General features: G+C 38.6%; 2 protein-coding genes across 3 annotated transcripts; both read left to right on the top strand.

Moving 5' to 3' along the window:
* The first annotated feature begins 2412 nt into the window (after nt 1-2412).
* LOC143460531 (uncharacterized) lies at nt 2413-10949 on the top strand. 2 transcript variants are annotated; one of them, XM_076958084.1, is made up of 14 exons: nt 2413-3205; nt 3412-3630; nt 6294-6559; nt 6636-6774; nt 6877-7024; nt 7333-7391; nt 7501-7651; nt 7733-7835; nt 8089-8243; nt 8348-8528; nt 8637-8833; nt 8944-9181; nt 9367-9527; nt 9685-10949. In XM_076958084.1, the coding sequence occupies exons 1-14, from the start codon at nt 2551-2553 to the stop codon at nt 9764-9766; spliced, it is 2754 nt and encodes a 917-aa protein (XP_076814199.1). In that variant the 5' UTR covers nt 2413-2550; the 3' UTR covers nt 9767-10949. The 2 variants fall into 2 exon arrangements, with proteins under 2 accessions (XP_076814199.1, XP_076814198.1); XM_076958083.1 differs by having other exon boundaries at nt 9367-10949.
* Nucleotides 10950-14812: 3863 nt separating this feature from the next.
* Nucleotides 14813-17459, top strand: LOC143460751 (uncharacterized). The gene is made up of 4 exons (XM_076958366.1): nt 14813-15002; nt 15281-15674; nt 15902-16110; nt 16456-17459. Exons 1-4 carry the CDS (start codon nt 14924-14926, stop codon nt 17178-17180), a joined length of 1407 nt encoding a protein of 468 aa, XP_076814481.1. The 5' UTR covers nt 14813-14923; the 3' UTR covers nt 17181-17459.
* The last annotated feature ends 812 nt before the right edge of the window (nt 17460-18271 follow it).

An 18271-nucleotide genomic window follows, 5' to 3' on the forward strand; every position in this document is an offset into this window, starting at 1 on the left:
TTTGATAAAAATAGCCGACTTACTCAATAATCTAGAGAGAAAGCCGTAAGTGCTAAAATGCATATCTATAATCTCAATGTTTTGTTCAGTACACGCCGTTCTGGCGACCTTTTTTGGATCATCGTGTTCTTTTTCAAAAATAGTGACGTAAGTTGATTCATCATCAATTATAAAATGATTTTCATTGGAGCGCAAAACTTGATCTATGGATGACGTCAACAAAATCGATTGCCAAAGTTTTCTTTCAATCCTACATACTGTACGAGATTCCACTATAGGGTATACGTTATTCAAGTAGGCCATATCCTTTATAATACTGAGGTAGTCTACAGGAAAAATATGTCGTTAATTTAATTATCAATAAATGTAAAACAAAATTTTAACTTTATGATCTTCTGACTGTAAGGGGAAATATGTAGACCATATGTAGTATATTCTATATGAATTTTATTCGTGTAAGATATTTTCCTAACGCTATTATATTAGTTCTCCACATATCAAAATATCCGGATTGGGTCAATTCTGTAATGTTCACATGCATTTAGCACAGAGCGTTGCCTACTTGGAAAGTTTTTGACCTTTTAAGTCAAACCTATGACGTAAGAGCCTCAATCGGAAGTTAGGTCTTGCAAAGAATGTCGAGATTATTGGCCAGTGGTGTCGGAATACCAATGATTTATCTGATCCCCCACTTGGGCGAGTCTAAAGTCGTTTAATAAGGTAACGGTCGCGATAGTAGGCTTTGTTTTAACGGAAAAGATGTTGCCATCAGACGCGCGTTACAGTGTTGCCAGGTTTTTTCAAGAAGATCACTTACAACGTTTATTTAAGAGACAAAGGCCGGTGTAATGTTTGGGCGACCCCTAACAAACACATAACTATTTTCAAAGACCCAGGTCATGTTAGTTTACTTAAAGCACGAGCGGGTGACACACTGGTTGGCTTTGTGCTCAGATATCGCGTGACCAGCTGTTTATCTCAGTTTCGAAACGTTTTACCTGTCTGAGTGATGATTAGTTTACTTGTTTTACCGCGCCCTGACTGCTCCTTACTCGTGCCAGGTGCATTCCACTTTTCAAATCTTTTTAAGTAAAGTTTTCCGATGTTAAGAGTTCCAAGACAGGAAGCATGTATAGACCCACAGGTCAGTAAATTCCGAATGTTATTGAAGCTCAAAACCGAGCCGTTGTATGCATTTGTCTTTAACCATTAAGCCAATTTTGTTTCTTTTTGACAAAATGCATGTCACCAAAAATATCAAAGTTTAAATACGACATACATCAAATGGCGAACCAAAATGACAGCATGAAAGATTTTTTTATTTATTTTTTTTAAATTTTTTGAAAGATTTTTTGCAATGATATGCGAAATCAAAGGTGTATAGGACAGTAGAGCAGAAATGTTCCACTTTTAATTTTTAAGAAAACGCTTTTTCAGTATTTTTAATCTTGGTTTTCATTAGTACATATACGCGGGACATTGCCGGTTTATCAAACAGTTGAAAGCAATTATTAATTAAAATTATCAAAGCATCATTGGGAAACACTGATGGTGATCCTTTTTAACCAACCTTGGCACGAAGAAAATGTTTTAACAACGATTCGTCCTTCCTGCCTACAAGAACCCTTTGACTTGGGAAGGCACTCGTTTTCTGTGCGTGTGAGAGTTGTTTGGAAAGATTGAGAAAGTTTCTTTCGAGACACCATTGTTACGTAGAATGTTTTATTGACTTCCTCTGACAAACAGACACTCAAGAATTTCGAGCTGGCAACATCATGCGTAAAAGGATGCTGTTTCATGCCATGTTCATGTCAGTTGCAAGAGATATTCAAAGAAAGAAATTAGCGTTGTTTGTTCGGTGTCAAGAAGATAACGTGTCAGCATTGGTTACCCTTTTAGTTGAATGCTGTTTTCATGTCGTTCAAGGCTCGTCTTCGTGGCTAAGAGTAGTTGCGGAAAGAAATATAAGTTGAGCTAACTGATCAAGCAACAGCTATAATTTAACAATACAGTTTACGCTTGACGTATAACTCAATTGTTGAGTAGCTTACATTGAAAGGAAGAAGTATATATTGGTAGATTTTTTACGTTTTACTTACAACCAGTGAATTGTTCTACATGCGATAAATTGCAGGCTGCCACGCCTCATTATATTTAAAGGATCTATAGCCTACATCTCAGTCAGACAATCTGCAGAGTACTTTTCGACACATGTTTTCAGCGCATTTGTTCTTATAATCTCTGACTTGCTTTTACAGTCTTCTGTTTTACTGCTGATGTCAGAGTCTGATATCGTTTCATGGCAATGGAATCAGCTGGCTATTTTTGATAAGTTACTTTCTTAAAGCTTGCTTTTACACGCTTTTAATTATTGTATTAACTTCCAAAAAATTTAATTTTTATTTAGATTTTTGTTGTGTTGCCCAAATATTGCTTCTTAAAGGTAAGATCTAAGCTGCCAAGTCGGGAACGTACATGCGATCCAGTAATGATTAGGTGGAATAGTTATCTACAGTAATTACAAGCAGCATACTTTAGCAAGATTACTAAATGGATGATAATCAAGAAAATTGGGAAATAACTTCCATTCCTTCGGAGAAGGAACAAACTGAGCAAGCATCGGCCGAAAAGAGGACCCACAAAGTGCGGCAAGAAATCATTCCAACCCCGGATTCGGAATCGTTTCCCCCAAAGGCAGAATTTCCCAGCAGGCCCATAACAGCTTTTAGCGTGGATTCGCAACGAAATTTAACCAGCAATAAAGCAAATAGTTCACCAAGAGGCCAAAACGGTGTTTTTGCAACTTTTGGAAGGTTATTACGGGATATGTTTCATCGCGGGCGTGGCGGATTGGACACAACCAGGGTTTCGCCAGAGACTGGGTCAAAATTTTTTAACCCTGCGACGTCTAGTAAAACCCCCGTGGCTTTAAAACCTTCCCAACCGGGAAGAACTGACGAAATAATTATGCAAAACCTTGGTGGTGATTCCGAAAGTAGCAGTCACAAACAATGCATTAATCAGCAGGAGACCGACATCTATAAAGTAGAACATTCTAATGTTTCGGACTATTCGTTAAGTGACGAGCTTGGATGCAAACGCAACGTTTATGAAGCTGGGATTTATTCCGTTAATTCCGCCGGAGATCCTGTTCCGATCACAATCGAGGAAAGCAGAAACGACATCGATTTAATCTCAGTGTCAGGTTAGCTAATTGCAGTGTGTGTGTGTGTACCGAAATCATTATATGAAAACCTTTTATTTAGCTGGTTATGACTTTAAATGAACTGAACTTATCAACTTATAACTGAAGCGAGAACACTATACTTTTTGGAAAATAGATCGTAGTTTACCAGATTCTAAGTCAACTGTAGCCTATACGTTTCCTTATCACGATCATTTAAAACAAAGGTGAAGAGTCTGACGATGATATTGCGGATTCAAAAGTGCAACTTCAGCCAAAATTTATTTTTTCCAAATTTGCATGCAACCTCAAGCAAACGGCCGCGGCCATTTGGCGGAAGACGTATCAGCCCGATTCGGATTTTATTTATTATTGGTTATTTCTGGTTACCCTTGCAGTGCTTTATAATTTATGGGTAATTCCTCTTCGAGCTGGATTCATAGCAGGTGAGACTCTAGTCATATATGTCAGTGGTATCCTAACGTGTTGGGTTGAATATCTTCATTTATATTGGCCAGCTCAAAATTATCGACCAATAAAATTGTTCTTATACCAATTGCTGAAATGTAGTAAATTTTTCAGTTACTTTATTCAAAGTGTTCGATGGTTTTGACTTGGAAAATGTTTAGGGAACAGTGTAAGAGCTTACTTGTGTGTAACAAGAAAGAAAAAAACTGGTAGTAGGTGAATATCCTCACAATTTAGCCAACGATAAACTCGATGGAGATTCGCGATCGACGTATTGGGTACCCCTGATATATATAGTCTAATAGAGATATAACTCGTAGCCTATAATGTACACTGTACAGTGTAGAGTTGTAGACTAATGGCCTAGCTTATTAAATGATATCGCTACAAAACCCATTAAGAAATGTGCGGCGGGTCTTGTAATAATTTGTTTTCCTTGGCATCGTTTATTGTCTGGTGAAAGGGGATCATGGTCGCTTAATTTTAGAATTTGTTTGAAGCTGCAGTTAATTTACCTCAAAGCAGGAGGTATGAGTTTTAAATTGTTCACTAAATCGCCTTCCGAAAGGACCAGTTGAAGCCTCTGCGATTGGTCAGGTCTGAACATTTTTCATGCCAACAGGTTTGGAAGATTGGCATAATTTTTTCCTGAAAACTTTGTGATATTCAAACGTAAATAATAGTCTTATATAAACTCATTTTTACTAGAAACTTTAACTTATGCTAGAGCTTCTTAATGAACGATTGGCTGGCCTATAGTATGTATTTAGAGCTTATTAGTTTTCCTAGGAAAAGCCTTTATAGTTTCTTATAAACGTTTATCATTGTTAATGCTAGTATGGTTAGTAATTTCGGATATCATTGTAGAAGTAGGAAATTATACTTCTTGCATAACATGGGTAAAATGACAAAAAATGGTATTTGCAACCATACTGTATAAAAGTATGGGGAATTAGCTTACCCTGACGAAGCCACTGGGCGAAACGTTAGTTAGGACATGCATAACACAGGAAGTTGCTTAACGATTGAACGGAATGCTGTAACAAATCAGAAGGCGTGCGATGCAAACCGCAAGTTTTGTTTGACATCTTGGTAAACATTTAATTGATTTCTGGCTGCTTAACGCGTATCAAATCGTTCCCCATGTGAACTGAACAGGTTTAGGTTGTGGACGCGTGCCGTTTATCGAAATCTCAATGTCGATGTCGGCTTTATGGGCGATTGAACTTATTAATACGATGGATTTGTACAGCACGCTTGCTGCCATGCGCTTCGATAGTTGTGATTCAGCTTAATAATCTTGTTTGTTTCCCAATTGTATCCTTGTTAATCAGAGTTTGACCTGAACAATGAAAATATGGAGAAAAGGTATGTTGGTTGATGACCCGGGGATAAAACTCGACAACAGTTTGGTTGTTCTCGTGTTACTAGCGTGAAAGTAACGTTGTTTAGGAATCAAAATACTGCTTTAAGTTGATAATTAATTTTGCCATTTCTAAATGTTTCCGAAAGCGACGATTTGCGCTCACGATCCGATGTGTTTTAACATATATTTTTTCTTCTGTTTGCACTTCAGCTACGTAGTCGTCTACTATAGTGCTATACGGAAACACCAATATTACAAGAAAATTGGACTTGCGTTCTCAATTAATTATGTTCATTTTTTAGTGAAAATTTGAATTAGAACTTACAGTAATTTATATACCATTTAGTTATTTTGACTGGGCAGAGTAGCAAAAATTTCTTGCAGAGTTTCTTAACTTAACCAAAACAAAATTTCCTGAGAGAAGGACGAACTGACCATTTTTAGCGTAAAAAATACATGAATGAAAAAACCGTAGAGTTTTTAACAAAATCAGACAAAATTTTTGCACGTCGCGATCAAAGCCATAACAAAACAGAAAACAAAAAGAAAGAAACTTTTCCTAACGAACAAGAAACGTTTCCTAAATTTTAGTTGTATGTCACGAAGCCAGAGTTTTTCGCAAAGAGCCTTCCATATAGTTCATTAGATCTTCTCTATTGAGGTTTCTTATATTAAAAATGAGTGCATTTAACTAAGTAGAAACGCATGATTTGACGTATTTCTGCGTAAAGGTCTTGCGTGAAACCGACATTTGCCATTTTGACCACATTAATAATAATTGAATGTCGACCGTGATGGTCTTTCCGGTATGAAGGCACCAGAACAATCAGTGGGTGTAATTTTAGCTCTGTTCATCTGAGGCTATTTTCATTCGTCGCCCTTTAGCTTGTACCGGTTGCTTTGAAAACTAGAAACATTTAACCAATGCGAATAACAAATATTGAAGTAAATGACGTGTGATAGGTCGATTTGAAGTAGAACTAAAATTCATTATAAGCAATTGACCACTTGAAGAGGCCTATATGCTTTGAATTAACACTGATGTTAGCCTCGGTGTCTTGAGATCTCAGGAAACCTGTATCATACATTAGACGCATCGTACTGGTAACTGGTTGTATTTCGTTTTTTGTGACCTGTCTTTTTCGAATTTGCAATAGGTTGTTCATGTCATGATTTTGCATTTTTTATTTTCTAAATTTATTGTCCATCAGCAAATATAAATAAATATCGTATGATATATATATTTTGACGGTATTTTTCAAAATACATTTCCAGATATTCAGATCCCCTGGCAAGGCGTTTGGTTTACGTTTGATGCTTTATGTGACCTCATATACATCATTGACATCGTCATCAAGTTTAGAACCCGATATATGCAAGGCGGGATTTATGTCAAGCAAATTCGAATGCTTAATCAACAACACAGGCGACACTGGACCGTAGTACTGGATTTTCTATCAATCTTCCCGACTGATCTTTTCTTCATACAAAGCATAAACCCCTACTACAGGCTCAACAGGGTGCTCCGTTTGTACAGAGCGGTACGTATACCTTCGTATGTTGTTGTAAGTGACATTTTGGGCTCCAGGTTTTAGTTGCTTTATCCTGTATTTTCAGTACGCATTCTACCGCATGGCGGAACTGAAAACAAGATGGCAAAATTGCCTCCGAATTGGCAACTTGTTCCATTTTGTGGTGGTCGTCATCCACTACAACAGTTGTATTTATTATGCTGCCAGTGTGGCAAATGGATACGGTAAGTGACTCGAGCAAGTGATCACAACGGTCAAAACCGAACAATCGAATTCCAGAAAGATTTATGTACAAGATTTCTAACATGCATCTTTTCTTTTGAAAGGTGACCTCTTGACAAGCTGGGCGTATCCAAATCCAAGTCTCTTTCCAGAATATCAGTCCTTGACTCGCAGATACACTTTTTCATTTTATTGGTCGATAAGGGAACTTACGTTCATAGGCGGGCGGCCTTTGCCGGAAACGGATTGGCAGTAAGTAACATCACCTGTATTGGTATCGGTCCGAAAGAATGGTTAGGTTTGAGTCTTGCTCTTTGTTTCTTATATGACTAGACATCGTTGACTGACATTTTTGTTGCATGACATAAGTTTTTTGTTAATTATTTCATTAAGTATAAAACATGGCAACGAACAATACCTAAGCGGACCCATCTGATACCTTTTAACACGCTTAATGCTTGTCGTGGTTTCTACATATTTTGAACTTATTGCATTGCGCGTTGTGTAAAAGTTAACGTTTTAGGCTACGCTCGATGACTATGAAACTTAAATCTTTGCAGATTTGCATATTCCATCTACCTAAACCTCGTCGGGATCTCATTGTCAGCATTTATTATAGGTAAGCCAACTCCTGCTCCCCGAAATATAGCTTCGATAGTATTTTTCAAGCCAGAATATCTTTTGTGCTTTCGCGCTAACGAGTAGTTTGAAATTGCTTTTTTTCTTAGGTTACGTCACCACATTGCTCATGGGTAAAAATACAGAAAAGTTTGACTTCGAACACGCGATGGCAACGACGATGCGCTTTTTAAGAAGAAAACAACTTCCCAAAGATTTACGAAACCGAGTCGAACAGTTTTACACCCACGTATGGAACAGGTAGGTACAGGCGCTTCTAAGCATTTTTAGCACGTTGTATTTTTATCAGATATTTGCATCTTGAATTGTGTTCTTTTCAAGGTCAGAGTTTGGTCATCTTGATGAAACTGCTCTTTTACGTCACCTGCCAATATCTGTCAAAGAAGAAATCGCTTACCACTGTAACTATGTCGCTTTGAAACAGGTGCGGATCATGATCTAAGTTTTGAAGTATATTCTATATGTAAACTTTTAACTTCAGCTAGAATACTGTATAATATTCCCATAAGAATTATGAAAATAACTGATCAAACCGTTTTTTGCATGAAATGTAATTTACTTAAGTTATATAGCAAACTTTTTAAAACATCTCAAGTGAACCTTTAAATCCATTTCCACGAAGTGATTTTGGTAAATATTTTGAAAAATTATGTTGTCATGTATATGTTCTTGAACAGCTTCCAGCTTTCTCATCTTGCGAATCAAACGTGGTGAGAGATTTGGTGATGAGAATGCAGAGGAGGACCTATCTTCCGGGACAGTTTGTGTACAGAAGCGGTGATGCAGGCTCAGAAATGTATATTGTTGGAGAGGGGACCCTCCAGATCGTAAGGTTAGCTAGTAGTCTGCTCGCTCACGCCACGCTGTACTCTCGCGCACGAAATAAAGGCGCTGCTTCGAACTTCAACCTACAACCTTGTTATTTTCATTGTACAGAGAACGTGACGGCGAAGTTACTACGGCAAAGAAGGGAGACGTCTTTGGTGAGATGAATATTTTCAACTTGCGCAAATGCCACCGCAGGTCGTGTGACGTCGTGTCGTGCGGATATTCTGAACTTTACATGTTGACCTCGAAAAATGTTGATGAAACCCTGCTGAAGTACCCGCGCGTGATGGTGAGCAAAATGAATCGTATTTCAGTTGGAAAAATATTGTGATTAGTTTAATCATACGTCGAACAAGGCGCAAGAGACCATTTTTACATATTCCATATGTTTTGCCAGAACATGGTATTTCAACAAGCCAAGCGACATGACCGAGGAATGAGCCGAAATTCATCGACAACTTATTTCAGCCGACAACAAAACACTTCGTCATTCTACACAAAGTTAAGCAGCACAGACGGTGTGCAATCCGCTTCCAACGTGCACTTGATGATGAAAGGTGGAACAGCTTCGAAGCAGTTCAGAAAAGACAGCGAGTAAGTCGAAGCGGTTTGGAATACATCCCCTCAAAGTTGGGAACTTCTTTTAATCTGAAATGACATTTTAATTTTTTTTAATTATACGTTTTTATAAATTTTTATAAAAGAGTACCAAACCAAGGAGGCTCGCGCTGGACCGGCTTCAATCAACGGGATGACAGCCCAGATAGCGGGATGCCTCCTTCTCCTGCTCGGAGACAAGCTTCGGAGCATGGTGCTAGAGCATTCTCCTGCGCTCCTCCAAACGATATCGGAATGATTATTCGGCCGGACCTGGCTGAAAAACTCAATACTGTTTATCAGAGAAATTTGGTTTCTCTTCAAAACTCTATTCACACTCTTTGGGTGAGTATAACAGAAGTTCGTTGTCGTTGCAGTAAAAGTTAAACGCTATGATAATTCTATGGCAAGAGAGAAAATTGCTTTGTCTCCTTCGGAATTTGATTTAAAATTGACCAATTGACCAAAACCAATTGATACACGTATAAGCTATAAAAAATTCACTTAATTCACTCAATGTATTTATTAAGCAACATGAGATCTCCATATTGCAGCAGCAAATTGCTGCCGCTGAATCGGAACGCGATAACAGAGCTCGTGAAGTAATACAAATGCGACACCAGGCGAGGAAAACAAAAGACAAAGAAACTGTCGGTGGGGCGCGCTACACTAGCGTCGCGGAAGTCCAAATGTCTGCACCAGGAAACAATTCGGAAAGTTCCAACCAACAGAAAGAAGTAACGAAAGAAGCAAAAGATATTTCTTTGAAGAATACATCTACAACTAAACGGGATTCTATAAAAAGCGACCAGGAAATATCGACGGCTGGAGTTAAGCAAGGCGCGAAGAAAAGTAACGCCAAGATATTGCCAGGAAACAAAGGACAACGCAGACGAACCGTGCTACCTTCTAATGCAGAATCGACGGTGAGTTTGAACAGCAATACCAGCGACGCAACGACCTCATCGGCTGTAACCGAGCAGGCGAGAAAAGTAACTCAAGCAACCCCACTCGATGTCTACGGATCGTTGACGTCTGTAAAATAACAATGTATGCGCCTGTCCAGAATTTTGAGGCATTTTGGTGAACGTGCAGCGGTTAAAGCAGAGTTGCATGATCACTGCAGTGACGCTTACGCGTTACATAAGGTCCACAGCACAGTCGTGCCGTGAATTGACTTTAACAAACAGTTTAAAAGACTGCCCTTTCGCGACATTAGTTTTCACCACGTAACGTAGGCCTACTCCGCTACTATCTTTCCTGCAAATTACAGTGACAAAGATTGTTTCAAGGCTCTTGTGTTTCTCATCAATCTTGTTGTACCATTTTATTTTCTATGTAATTGAATAGAATTGGCACAAAACTGCTTTTTAATTATCATTTAGATCCTGGCAGACTTAGGCTGTTGCTGTAAAGAAAGTTACTTGAAACGTCCGCCAGACATACCATTAACAGGTTTCAAACGGAATGTGTCTTTCTATCATTTTTGGTCGGATTAGCTCATCGTAAGCCGGCAACATCGTGTTCGTTTATCTGACACTCACTGCCTATAAGTCCTTTTTCTCAGAATCAGCATGTAGCTGGCCTGAAGGCATTTGTCACGTAACGTTAGGTATATGCATTGCATGCCGTATTTTTTCTTTTTTTCAAGCGTCGTCCGATAGCTTGGGGCGCAGCGGTAAAGTTATTTCAACTTTTGCTTTAACTATAATGTTTAGTGTTAGTATATTGCGTTAGCAATCCCAGGTGAATTTTTTAAAAGACTGGATTTTGCGGTTGTCAACTGTTTCATTTTTATTTTATCTAAGAAGTTATGTATAAACGAGACTGATACGCTAAGGCACGTTTTACGTAAATAGGTATATCTGGCAAAAAATCAGTCCATGACTTTATCACGATATAACGAGTCATTCGCCACTTTATTCAGCAGTGTTGTCATGTGGTAGTGCTTAATGTTTAATGTTTAATGTTTAAAGGGTCCACTCAGTTCCCATTCTGAACTACTGTAGCGTATTCCGCTTGTATTGTATTTTATAAGTATTACCCTTTTGTGTTGTGCTTCGTTTTTACCAGCCGTTGTTAATTTCTTGACGAAACAAGGTCATCAAGAGTCGCTTATTTACCTGTTTTAAAAGTATGCTTTAGTTAAGTAGTTTTTGTAGGCAAGTGTGTCAATTACGCAGAAAGTGATAGTATTTTCAGGTTTTAAGGCGAAGTATATACCTTATCGGAATTACTCTCAGATATACTTCAGACTTAAAGTAAAGAGCGCAGGCAAGCCTACTTAATATAGCCTTAAGATTACATAGAGAATGTGGGTGTAGTAGGTCATTTATAGCCTATTAACTATTGCGCAAATATCCCAATCGACGTTACATGTCAATGAAATACTTGCATGATGTATAGCGCTGTCGTTATAAGTCAGACAATGAGCTTTACTGAATTGGTGATGGTGTCTCTCATTTCTAGTTACAATTACCAAGTACGTTTACTTTTACGACAGAGGAGCTCACGGTTTCCAATGGGTTATAGCACAAAAGTTTAACTGCGCTATTGCCACAGCAAGCGATGGATTGTCTTGACCGTGACAAAGTTTCCCGTATAGGGTCAGGTATCAGTTTTGCGGAGATTATAGCTGCATGCTTCGTTGCACCTTCCGTTAGTTGTTTGTAGCTAAAAATAAATTGCCCTAAATAACTACAGATCTTACCGTCTTCGTGCTTCTATTTGCCGCGCAGGACGGAACGTGGAAAATTTTCATTGCAAGCTTTGTCGTACAGAAACTCTTGACGAGTCAAATGCAAGCAAACATTACAGCTTGTATGGACTTTTGGAACCGTTGTTTATTCACTAGATACTTCAGAAAAAGCGTTTGTGATGAAAAGAATGTATCATACTGACTTAGAGCGGTCTCACGCAAAGAAGTAGTAAGAGTGGGTATAGTTATTCGTGATCAATGGTGAAAGAAGAGTACTAATTATACCCCTTGCAGTGACAGGTAAAGAAAGTGCATCAACTGCTGGTTGTAGCGTTAAGGGTTTGGTTTAGTGATTTTCACGCTTCCATGTTTAATATTCCAATATTAGATGTTGTGCTCTCTTATGTGCATTAGGTCTAGGTTTTCATTTCGATTTTGGCGATCGACGTCTGAATCGATTTCGGTTTAGTGTTTGTCATTATTTTCATACAGATATAGTGAATGTTTTTCAACTGCGTTTTCCAGTAAGCATTTCAAATAACGTCTGAACCTTGGAAATAAACCTAATTGAACTCATTTTTAGCAGGTACTAAACTATACATCAGAGCGTTGCAAGTTCATTTGTGATTGGTTCAAAGTTCGCGAACAGATTTTACGCAAAAATTAAGGTTACTACAACCAAAAGTCACGTAGGCTTATTACGAAATTTCCAAGTGCAAACACATCTATTTGTTTAATACAAGGTAATTGGGGTGACGTCACGGTGACGTGTACCGTAGATGATGTAACAGATCGGATTAATATTTAATTTTTCAGGGGGAGGGGGAATTGTATCGGTTTTGCTAACGCAAATAGCGCCAACTGGTCGTCGGCCTTTTTTCGATCGGTTTACCGTTTCAATGGTCGTATAGATTTAGCATGGCTCCTTAACACCTGCATGGATGACTTTCAACTAGCTAATATTGTCACGTTCACCATCAGGTGATCCTTGATTGATTGCTTGCTGGTGGCTGGTGCTGAAAAATTAAACAATTGAATTAAAGAACAAAGTACAGTAATTGTGTGTACATATGCATATCCATTTATGAAGCTTACTGGCTTTACTGTCTTGTCTGATATCGCAAAAAAAAAAAGTCATTTTGAAAAAATGTTTGCTAATAGTCTTAGTCTCAGTCTTAGTCCAAGGACTTCGGGCTTTTTGAAAAAACTCATGATATGATTTCAAGGAATTCCAAAACGGCAAGAATCTATAACCAATAGCACTTTGATAAAAGTTAATAAAATTAACGTATAAGTTGCGTTTAGAATATAAAGTATACATTATTACGCAAATTGTAGCCTACTTAACTTTCTTTCACTTGCCGAATGACAATAAAGTGCGGAAAGCAACGCAATAAAACTGTATATCTAATAATACATTGGTCAGAAATATGAGTGACGGATTTATCACATTTCTTTGCATTTCAATCGTTCGTGACGTCACTATTACGTGATTGGACTATAGGGAACTGTTTACACAAGAAACAAAATTACCTTCAATAAAAAAAACCTTTTTACCTTGTTTCGTTCTTGTTTTTTCTGACGCAATCAGCAACCGTTAGAAGGCACGTTTGCATATGTATTTTGTGACTAAGTTTATACAGATCATTTCGTTTGCTTACAATATTTATGAGTGTCATTGCTATTTTGAAAAGTATCTTTGTAAATTCTTGCTCCTTGCTTTCTTTACCGTTACATGGACCTCTTGTTCAGCTGAAAGCTGCTGATAAAAATTGCCACGGCATGCCGTCAGATGTAAACTCATACCGCGTGCAAAGTTACAATTTTGTAACTCTGTTTTACAGTACTTACAACGTCACACTTCGTTTCATTACAAATTTTACTTTGTTGACATTTCCTGCCCAAAGGCCTGGCTTGGTGGGAGCTAAGTGGGAGGTTTCTGATTGTCCTGAAACTAATTCCTAGTTGCCAGTGATTTGTTGTAAAAAGCAAATAGTGAGCTTGTGGCGATATCAAGTGTCTGTCGATGTCATAATGTCGTAATCGATGACGTCCTGTAACTATAACGATCGGCTTTCGTTGTTAAAAGGAAGAAGGCGCGATGCTTGTGCAAACACTAGCTTTTTTCCATGTGCGGTGGACGAAAGGGGCATTTAGCTACAGTTTTCGTACGGAAAGGCGAGGACTGCAGTTTTACCGCTTTGGAATCTTTCGTGCTCAAAAACTTGGAAGTGTTAGTACTTAGTAGGGTTTCAAAATTATATGAAGGACGCCGATTGAAATGCACTTAAGAAGGACAATGTTATTGACCAAACAGCCTATAGCATACAGTTAACGTTACAGCGCTAAGATAGTCGGTAGCCTATAATAGCTGTTAACGTCGAATTGTCAGTATGGTCTAACTTGATTTAGTTAATCTTCATTGCTCTGTCTTGCGTACTAGTAGTTTATTGTATGTGGTGACACGTTGCCACTTTGTTTCGTTTGAGCGGGAAAAGACATTAACCAGTTGATAGAGAGTTTGTATCCTAGCACAATAGTTGTGCTGCAGGCTTGGTTTTTGGCTTTAGTTTAAGGTTCAACGATCCAGTATTCTAGTAGTACGTATGAGGAACCAATTACAGTGCATCGATCGCAAATGATTTACCAATGTCCTGTGTGTAATATTTTAAACATTGACCGTTGTCAGTGTCATAAAACAATCGTGTTGACCATGAAGGCGATGGTAAACAAGGTACCAGTAAAATTGTCATAGTCGACAGCAAGGCTTGTAGTAGTGTAACCATTATACCATCAGCTGGCATTGTAACTGATGCTAAGTTAAGCCTATCTGAGGTTGGGGCTCGGAGTGATTAATCTTTGCTTCTAATTACAGCAACCGAATGGCCTTTGTTGTTGTGTTTTATATACTTACACTTGTGTATGGTTTTTTTGGCAATGCTAGTTGTTACCAGCAATTATTACCTTAATTAATTTTTGAGAATAATTAAGCTGTTTTGGCTAATAATAACTGACTTGATTTTTTCGTCCCCCCCGCGCTTTTGACGAAAAACAAAATGATTGATTGATTGACATAAGCACTGCTGATATTAACTGCCGCGTATAATGAAATCTTTTTGAAAATACGATCAGGAAGGTTGCAGCATTAGTTAGCGATACATCAGGGTTAACCATGTCGTTAGCAAGTGTACGTAATTTCCTGTTTGGACAGGCTCGGCTTTTATAACCATTGTGTGACTTACTGATGTTATGCAGAAGCAGTACTGTACATGACTTACGTCACTTACCCTGTCTATTTTTAGGCGCGCTAAAAAGGTTGCAAAAGTTTTATATCTGTAGCTTTTGACAACCTTTCTTGACTTAATACTTAATTTAGGGTACAAGTTGTGATGACTGACTGTTTGCAAGAACGTTTGCAGGACCTTCGGGGTTATGAAGAATGTGACGATCTAAGACACGCACTTAAAGGTAAATGCTTTGCACTTATTGCGCATGACAGCTAAAAAGTAATAACCTGCACTTGAACTTACACACAGCAGTATAGACCTTCGTTTTTAAGTACTAAACGTTAGAATATATACTTCTTAATTACGGTAGTCCTACTGTGTTATCGCTGTTGTTGTTGTTTCCTAACCTTGCTTTTTGTGTGTTATTAACACAGCCTAGATGTACAAATATTACATCAATATGTCAATATAATGGTTAGCTTTAACGTTCTATTTTAATTCTCAATTACTTGTTTTCAGTACTTGAAACCAGTAAGGGTTTCTTGGATCATGCGTTTTCCAAATGGCAAGAAAGATACAAAGACGTAATTGACCCTGAGGAGCTCGACGATTCAGTCATGAAATCAACTTCGTCAAGTGACACTGAAGAAGATAAAACTGTTAGTGACGACAGCCTGTCGTTCACAAGCTTTGATAATGACAGTGCCTTTGAACCTTGCGAAAACGTCCTTCGCCGCCGAAAGTCGAGCCGCATTTCGCCGAAAAACGGCCAAAGTTATCCAGACAAGGAATACAACAAGGGATGGCGTAAGGAAATGCATTTCACCGATCAGTTTATTTCAGAACATGAAGACGAGTACTTTGAAGTAACTCCTTCAAAGAACGACGACAAAGAAATTGATGATTTCACATCGTAAGTTTAACATCACATAAAGTGTCTAACAGATGTGTCACGATAAGCGTTGACACGGTTACGTAATTATAAGATTTTCGACATCATATTATGTGTGCTACATCGAAGATCAATCAATTAATTCACATAATATACGGTATTCAATAAAAAACTAACTTCTAAATATCATTGTCTCAGACATTTGACAATTTCCTGCCACGTTTTTCGCCATTTTATGTTTTCCAAAGATCTTGGTGTTCTTTGCTGAAAAACCTGGAGGAATCAAAACGACAAACAGAAGCCAAATGCGATCTGATGCAAGACACGATCAGTGACGTAAGCAAGGCAGTCGACGAAAGTCGCATATTACGCGAGAGAATTGGAATGACTCACAGATCTCTTACTTTGCTCGAAATGCGGCAAGAAAAGATGATGCGGGAAGCATTGTACGAAAACGGTAAGATGTGACCATATACTAAATCACTTAGCGTTGCTGAATGCCAAGAATGATTGAAGCCGGGACTAAATGCATTTATCCAATGCACCTTGCCGTTGTTGAAGGAAACGTGCGCTGCAACAACTAAAACATATTGAATCGTGATTTTTGTTGTTGGTAACGTTAATTTCGAGACCTGAGGTGCGCAGTTAGATGTCCACTTTAATTTCACCGTCACTATTTTCCTCAACTCAAGTGGCATGTAGGCGAATCTTTGTCATAGACATTTTGTTATCTTTTTGGATTTATCATTGGTATCACCACATGTTAAACTTAAAACAAACGTTTGTTTCCTACTTTTTACAGTCTCGGCAAACTGCTTTATTCGACGCCTTCAGGAAGAGGTAATACAGCTTCGAATCCGCGAAACGCAGCACCAGAGCGACATCCAGCGTCTGGTAGCTGAAAATTCTCGCTTGAAATTAAAACTGATGGAAGCAAAGAGCCGGTTTTCAGGTGTAACGAGACTGACCAATGACGATCTTGGCCTCTCTACAGCAGCCGAGAAAGTGCCTTCCAAGTATAAATCCCAAAAATCGTCACCGGGTCTAAGCGATATCGACGTTCTGCAGAAACCGGTTTGCACCGGTGCAGTCCACCGCGGCTCGTTGACGATGTTCAAAGACGAAATTCGAGTGTACCGCTCTCCTCCTAGCGAGGCGAGTAGCAGCATTCAGCCAGAAAGCCCTGTCCCACAGAGCACGGTCTGTCCGCTGTGCAATCGGCAAATCAACGACGATATTCTTTACGATTTCGATGACGAACCAGCGACGCGTACGGTTGGGACCTCAACTGCAGACCTTGAGAACCAGATTTCCTTGCGGAGAACTATTAGCATTTTTGGCTTAACCCTGCCCATACCGCTTTTCGTTGCTTGCTTCTTGAGAGCCATAGAGGATAGCATGCTGTTGATCGGTCGTTTCTGCTTTGCTGAGCTTCCAATTGACCCGACTTTCCCGGAGCTCCAAGGAGAATTTATGAAGGCTTTGCGACAGGTTCACGAAAGAGTTAAAGAAAAGTTGCAACGTTGAACATCTGGAAATGGATAAGTTAAATAGAGTGACTTTGTATTTATTTGCTGAAATATTATGGAGTTTTAGCAGTTTGTCGGTTACGTTTTTTGGTAATTCTTTTTAGAAAAAGGCACGATTATTTATATGCATTTTTGTTTTTTCTTGGTTGAACGCCAATAATTTTCTGTTTGTGCGAGGTTCACTGTGCGATTTTTCTGATAGTTCAACATTTTGTGCAATTTGTCGTCAAACGACATGACTTTGCAATGGTGACTGAATAAAATATGACCAAAATAACTGTACTTATGCTGTTACATCCAATGACAATCAATATAGTACCATCGTTCACCAGTATTTAAGTTACTCTTAACTGAAACAGCGACGTCACAAACTGAAAGAGCAATTAATATTTCTAATAAATAGGACCTTGACCACTAAAAAATGCCGACTATTTTTTTACTACTTCTCAATCGTGATAATGAAAAGACAGGTATATCGACTGAGCTATCCCTGTAAATGTAATGCTACCAACGTGCCACCCGTTTAAGCACGACGGAGTTCATACGGAAAATTTCTTAGTAGTGCCATTGATTTCTCGAATAATTGTGCTGAATCTATTTTTTGCAACCACTTTCACTCTGCGCGCAAGATTGATAATGATAGCTTACTTGAAAGAAAACAAAAAATGGTCGAAATTTATCATGGGTAGGCTAGACCAGGGATGTCCAACCTGCGGCCCGCCTGAGATTTTTGAGCGGCCCGCTAGTCATTTTCACTCCGAATACTTTGATGACTGGTATTGTTAAAGTAGTTAATTTCATCAATTTTTCTTGAAAATTAATAGGTTCTGCGGCCCATTGAATTATTTCAAGTGACAATGCGGCCCACTGTAATAAAAGGTTGGACATCCCTGGGCTAGACAATTGTACTTTTTAGAAAACCTGCGCTATGAGATGTATGAGCAGAAAATATTTTTATTAGTTGAACGCACATATTGATCCAGCCTAAATTACTGAAAAAAGTTTCTGCAAGGAATCGATGCTGTTTCTTGGATCGTGGACCGACAACCGCAGCTTATTCCATCCCAAATTGCTGCACAAGTGAGAATG

Source organism: Clavelina lepadiformis, chromosome 5, assembly GCF_947623445.1.
Source record: "Clavelina lepadiformis chromosome 5, kaClaLepa1.1, whole genome shotgun sequence".
In the NCBI taxonomy this organism is placed as follows: Eukaryota; Metazoa; Chordata; class Ascidiacea; order Aplousobranchia; family Clavelinidae; genus Clavelina; species Clavelina lepadiformis.

Coding starts and splice junctions, on each gene's coding strand:
- LOC143460531 (XM_076958083.1), top strand. CDS start 2,551: ATGGATGATAATCAAGAAAATTGGGAAATAACTTCCATTCCTTCGGAG. Junction 3,206..3,411: donor CGATTTAATCTCAGTGTCAG/GTTAGCTAATTG, acceptor TTTAAAACAAAG/GTGAAGAGTCTGACGATGAT. Junction 7,025..7,332: donor TTGCCGGAAACGGATTGGCA/GTAAGTAACATC, acceptor AAATCTTTGCAG/ATTTGCATATTCCATCTACC.
- LOC143460751 (XM_076958366.1), top strand. CDS start 14,924: ATGACTGACTGTTTGCAAGAACGTTTGCAGGACCTTCGGGGTTATGAA. Junction 15,675..15,901: donor GAAATTGATGATTTCACATC/GTAAGTTTAACA, acceptor TGTTTTCCAAAG/ATCTTGGTGTTCTTTGCTGA. Junction 16,111..16,455: donor GGAAGCATTGTACGAAAACG/GTAAGATGTGAC, acceptor TACTTTTTACAG/TCTCGGCAAACTGCTTTATT.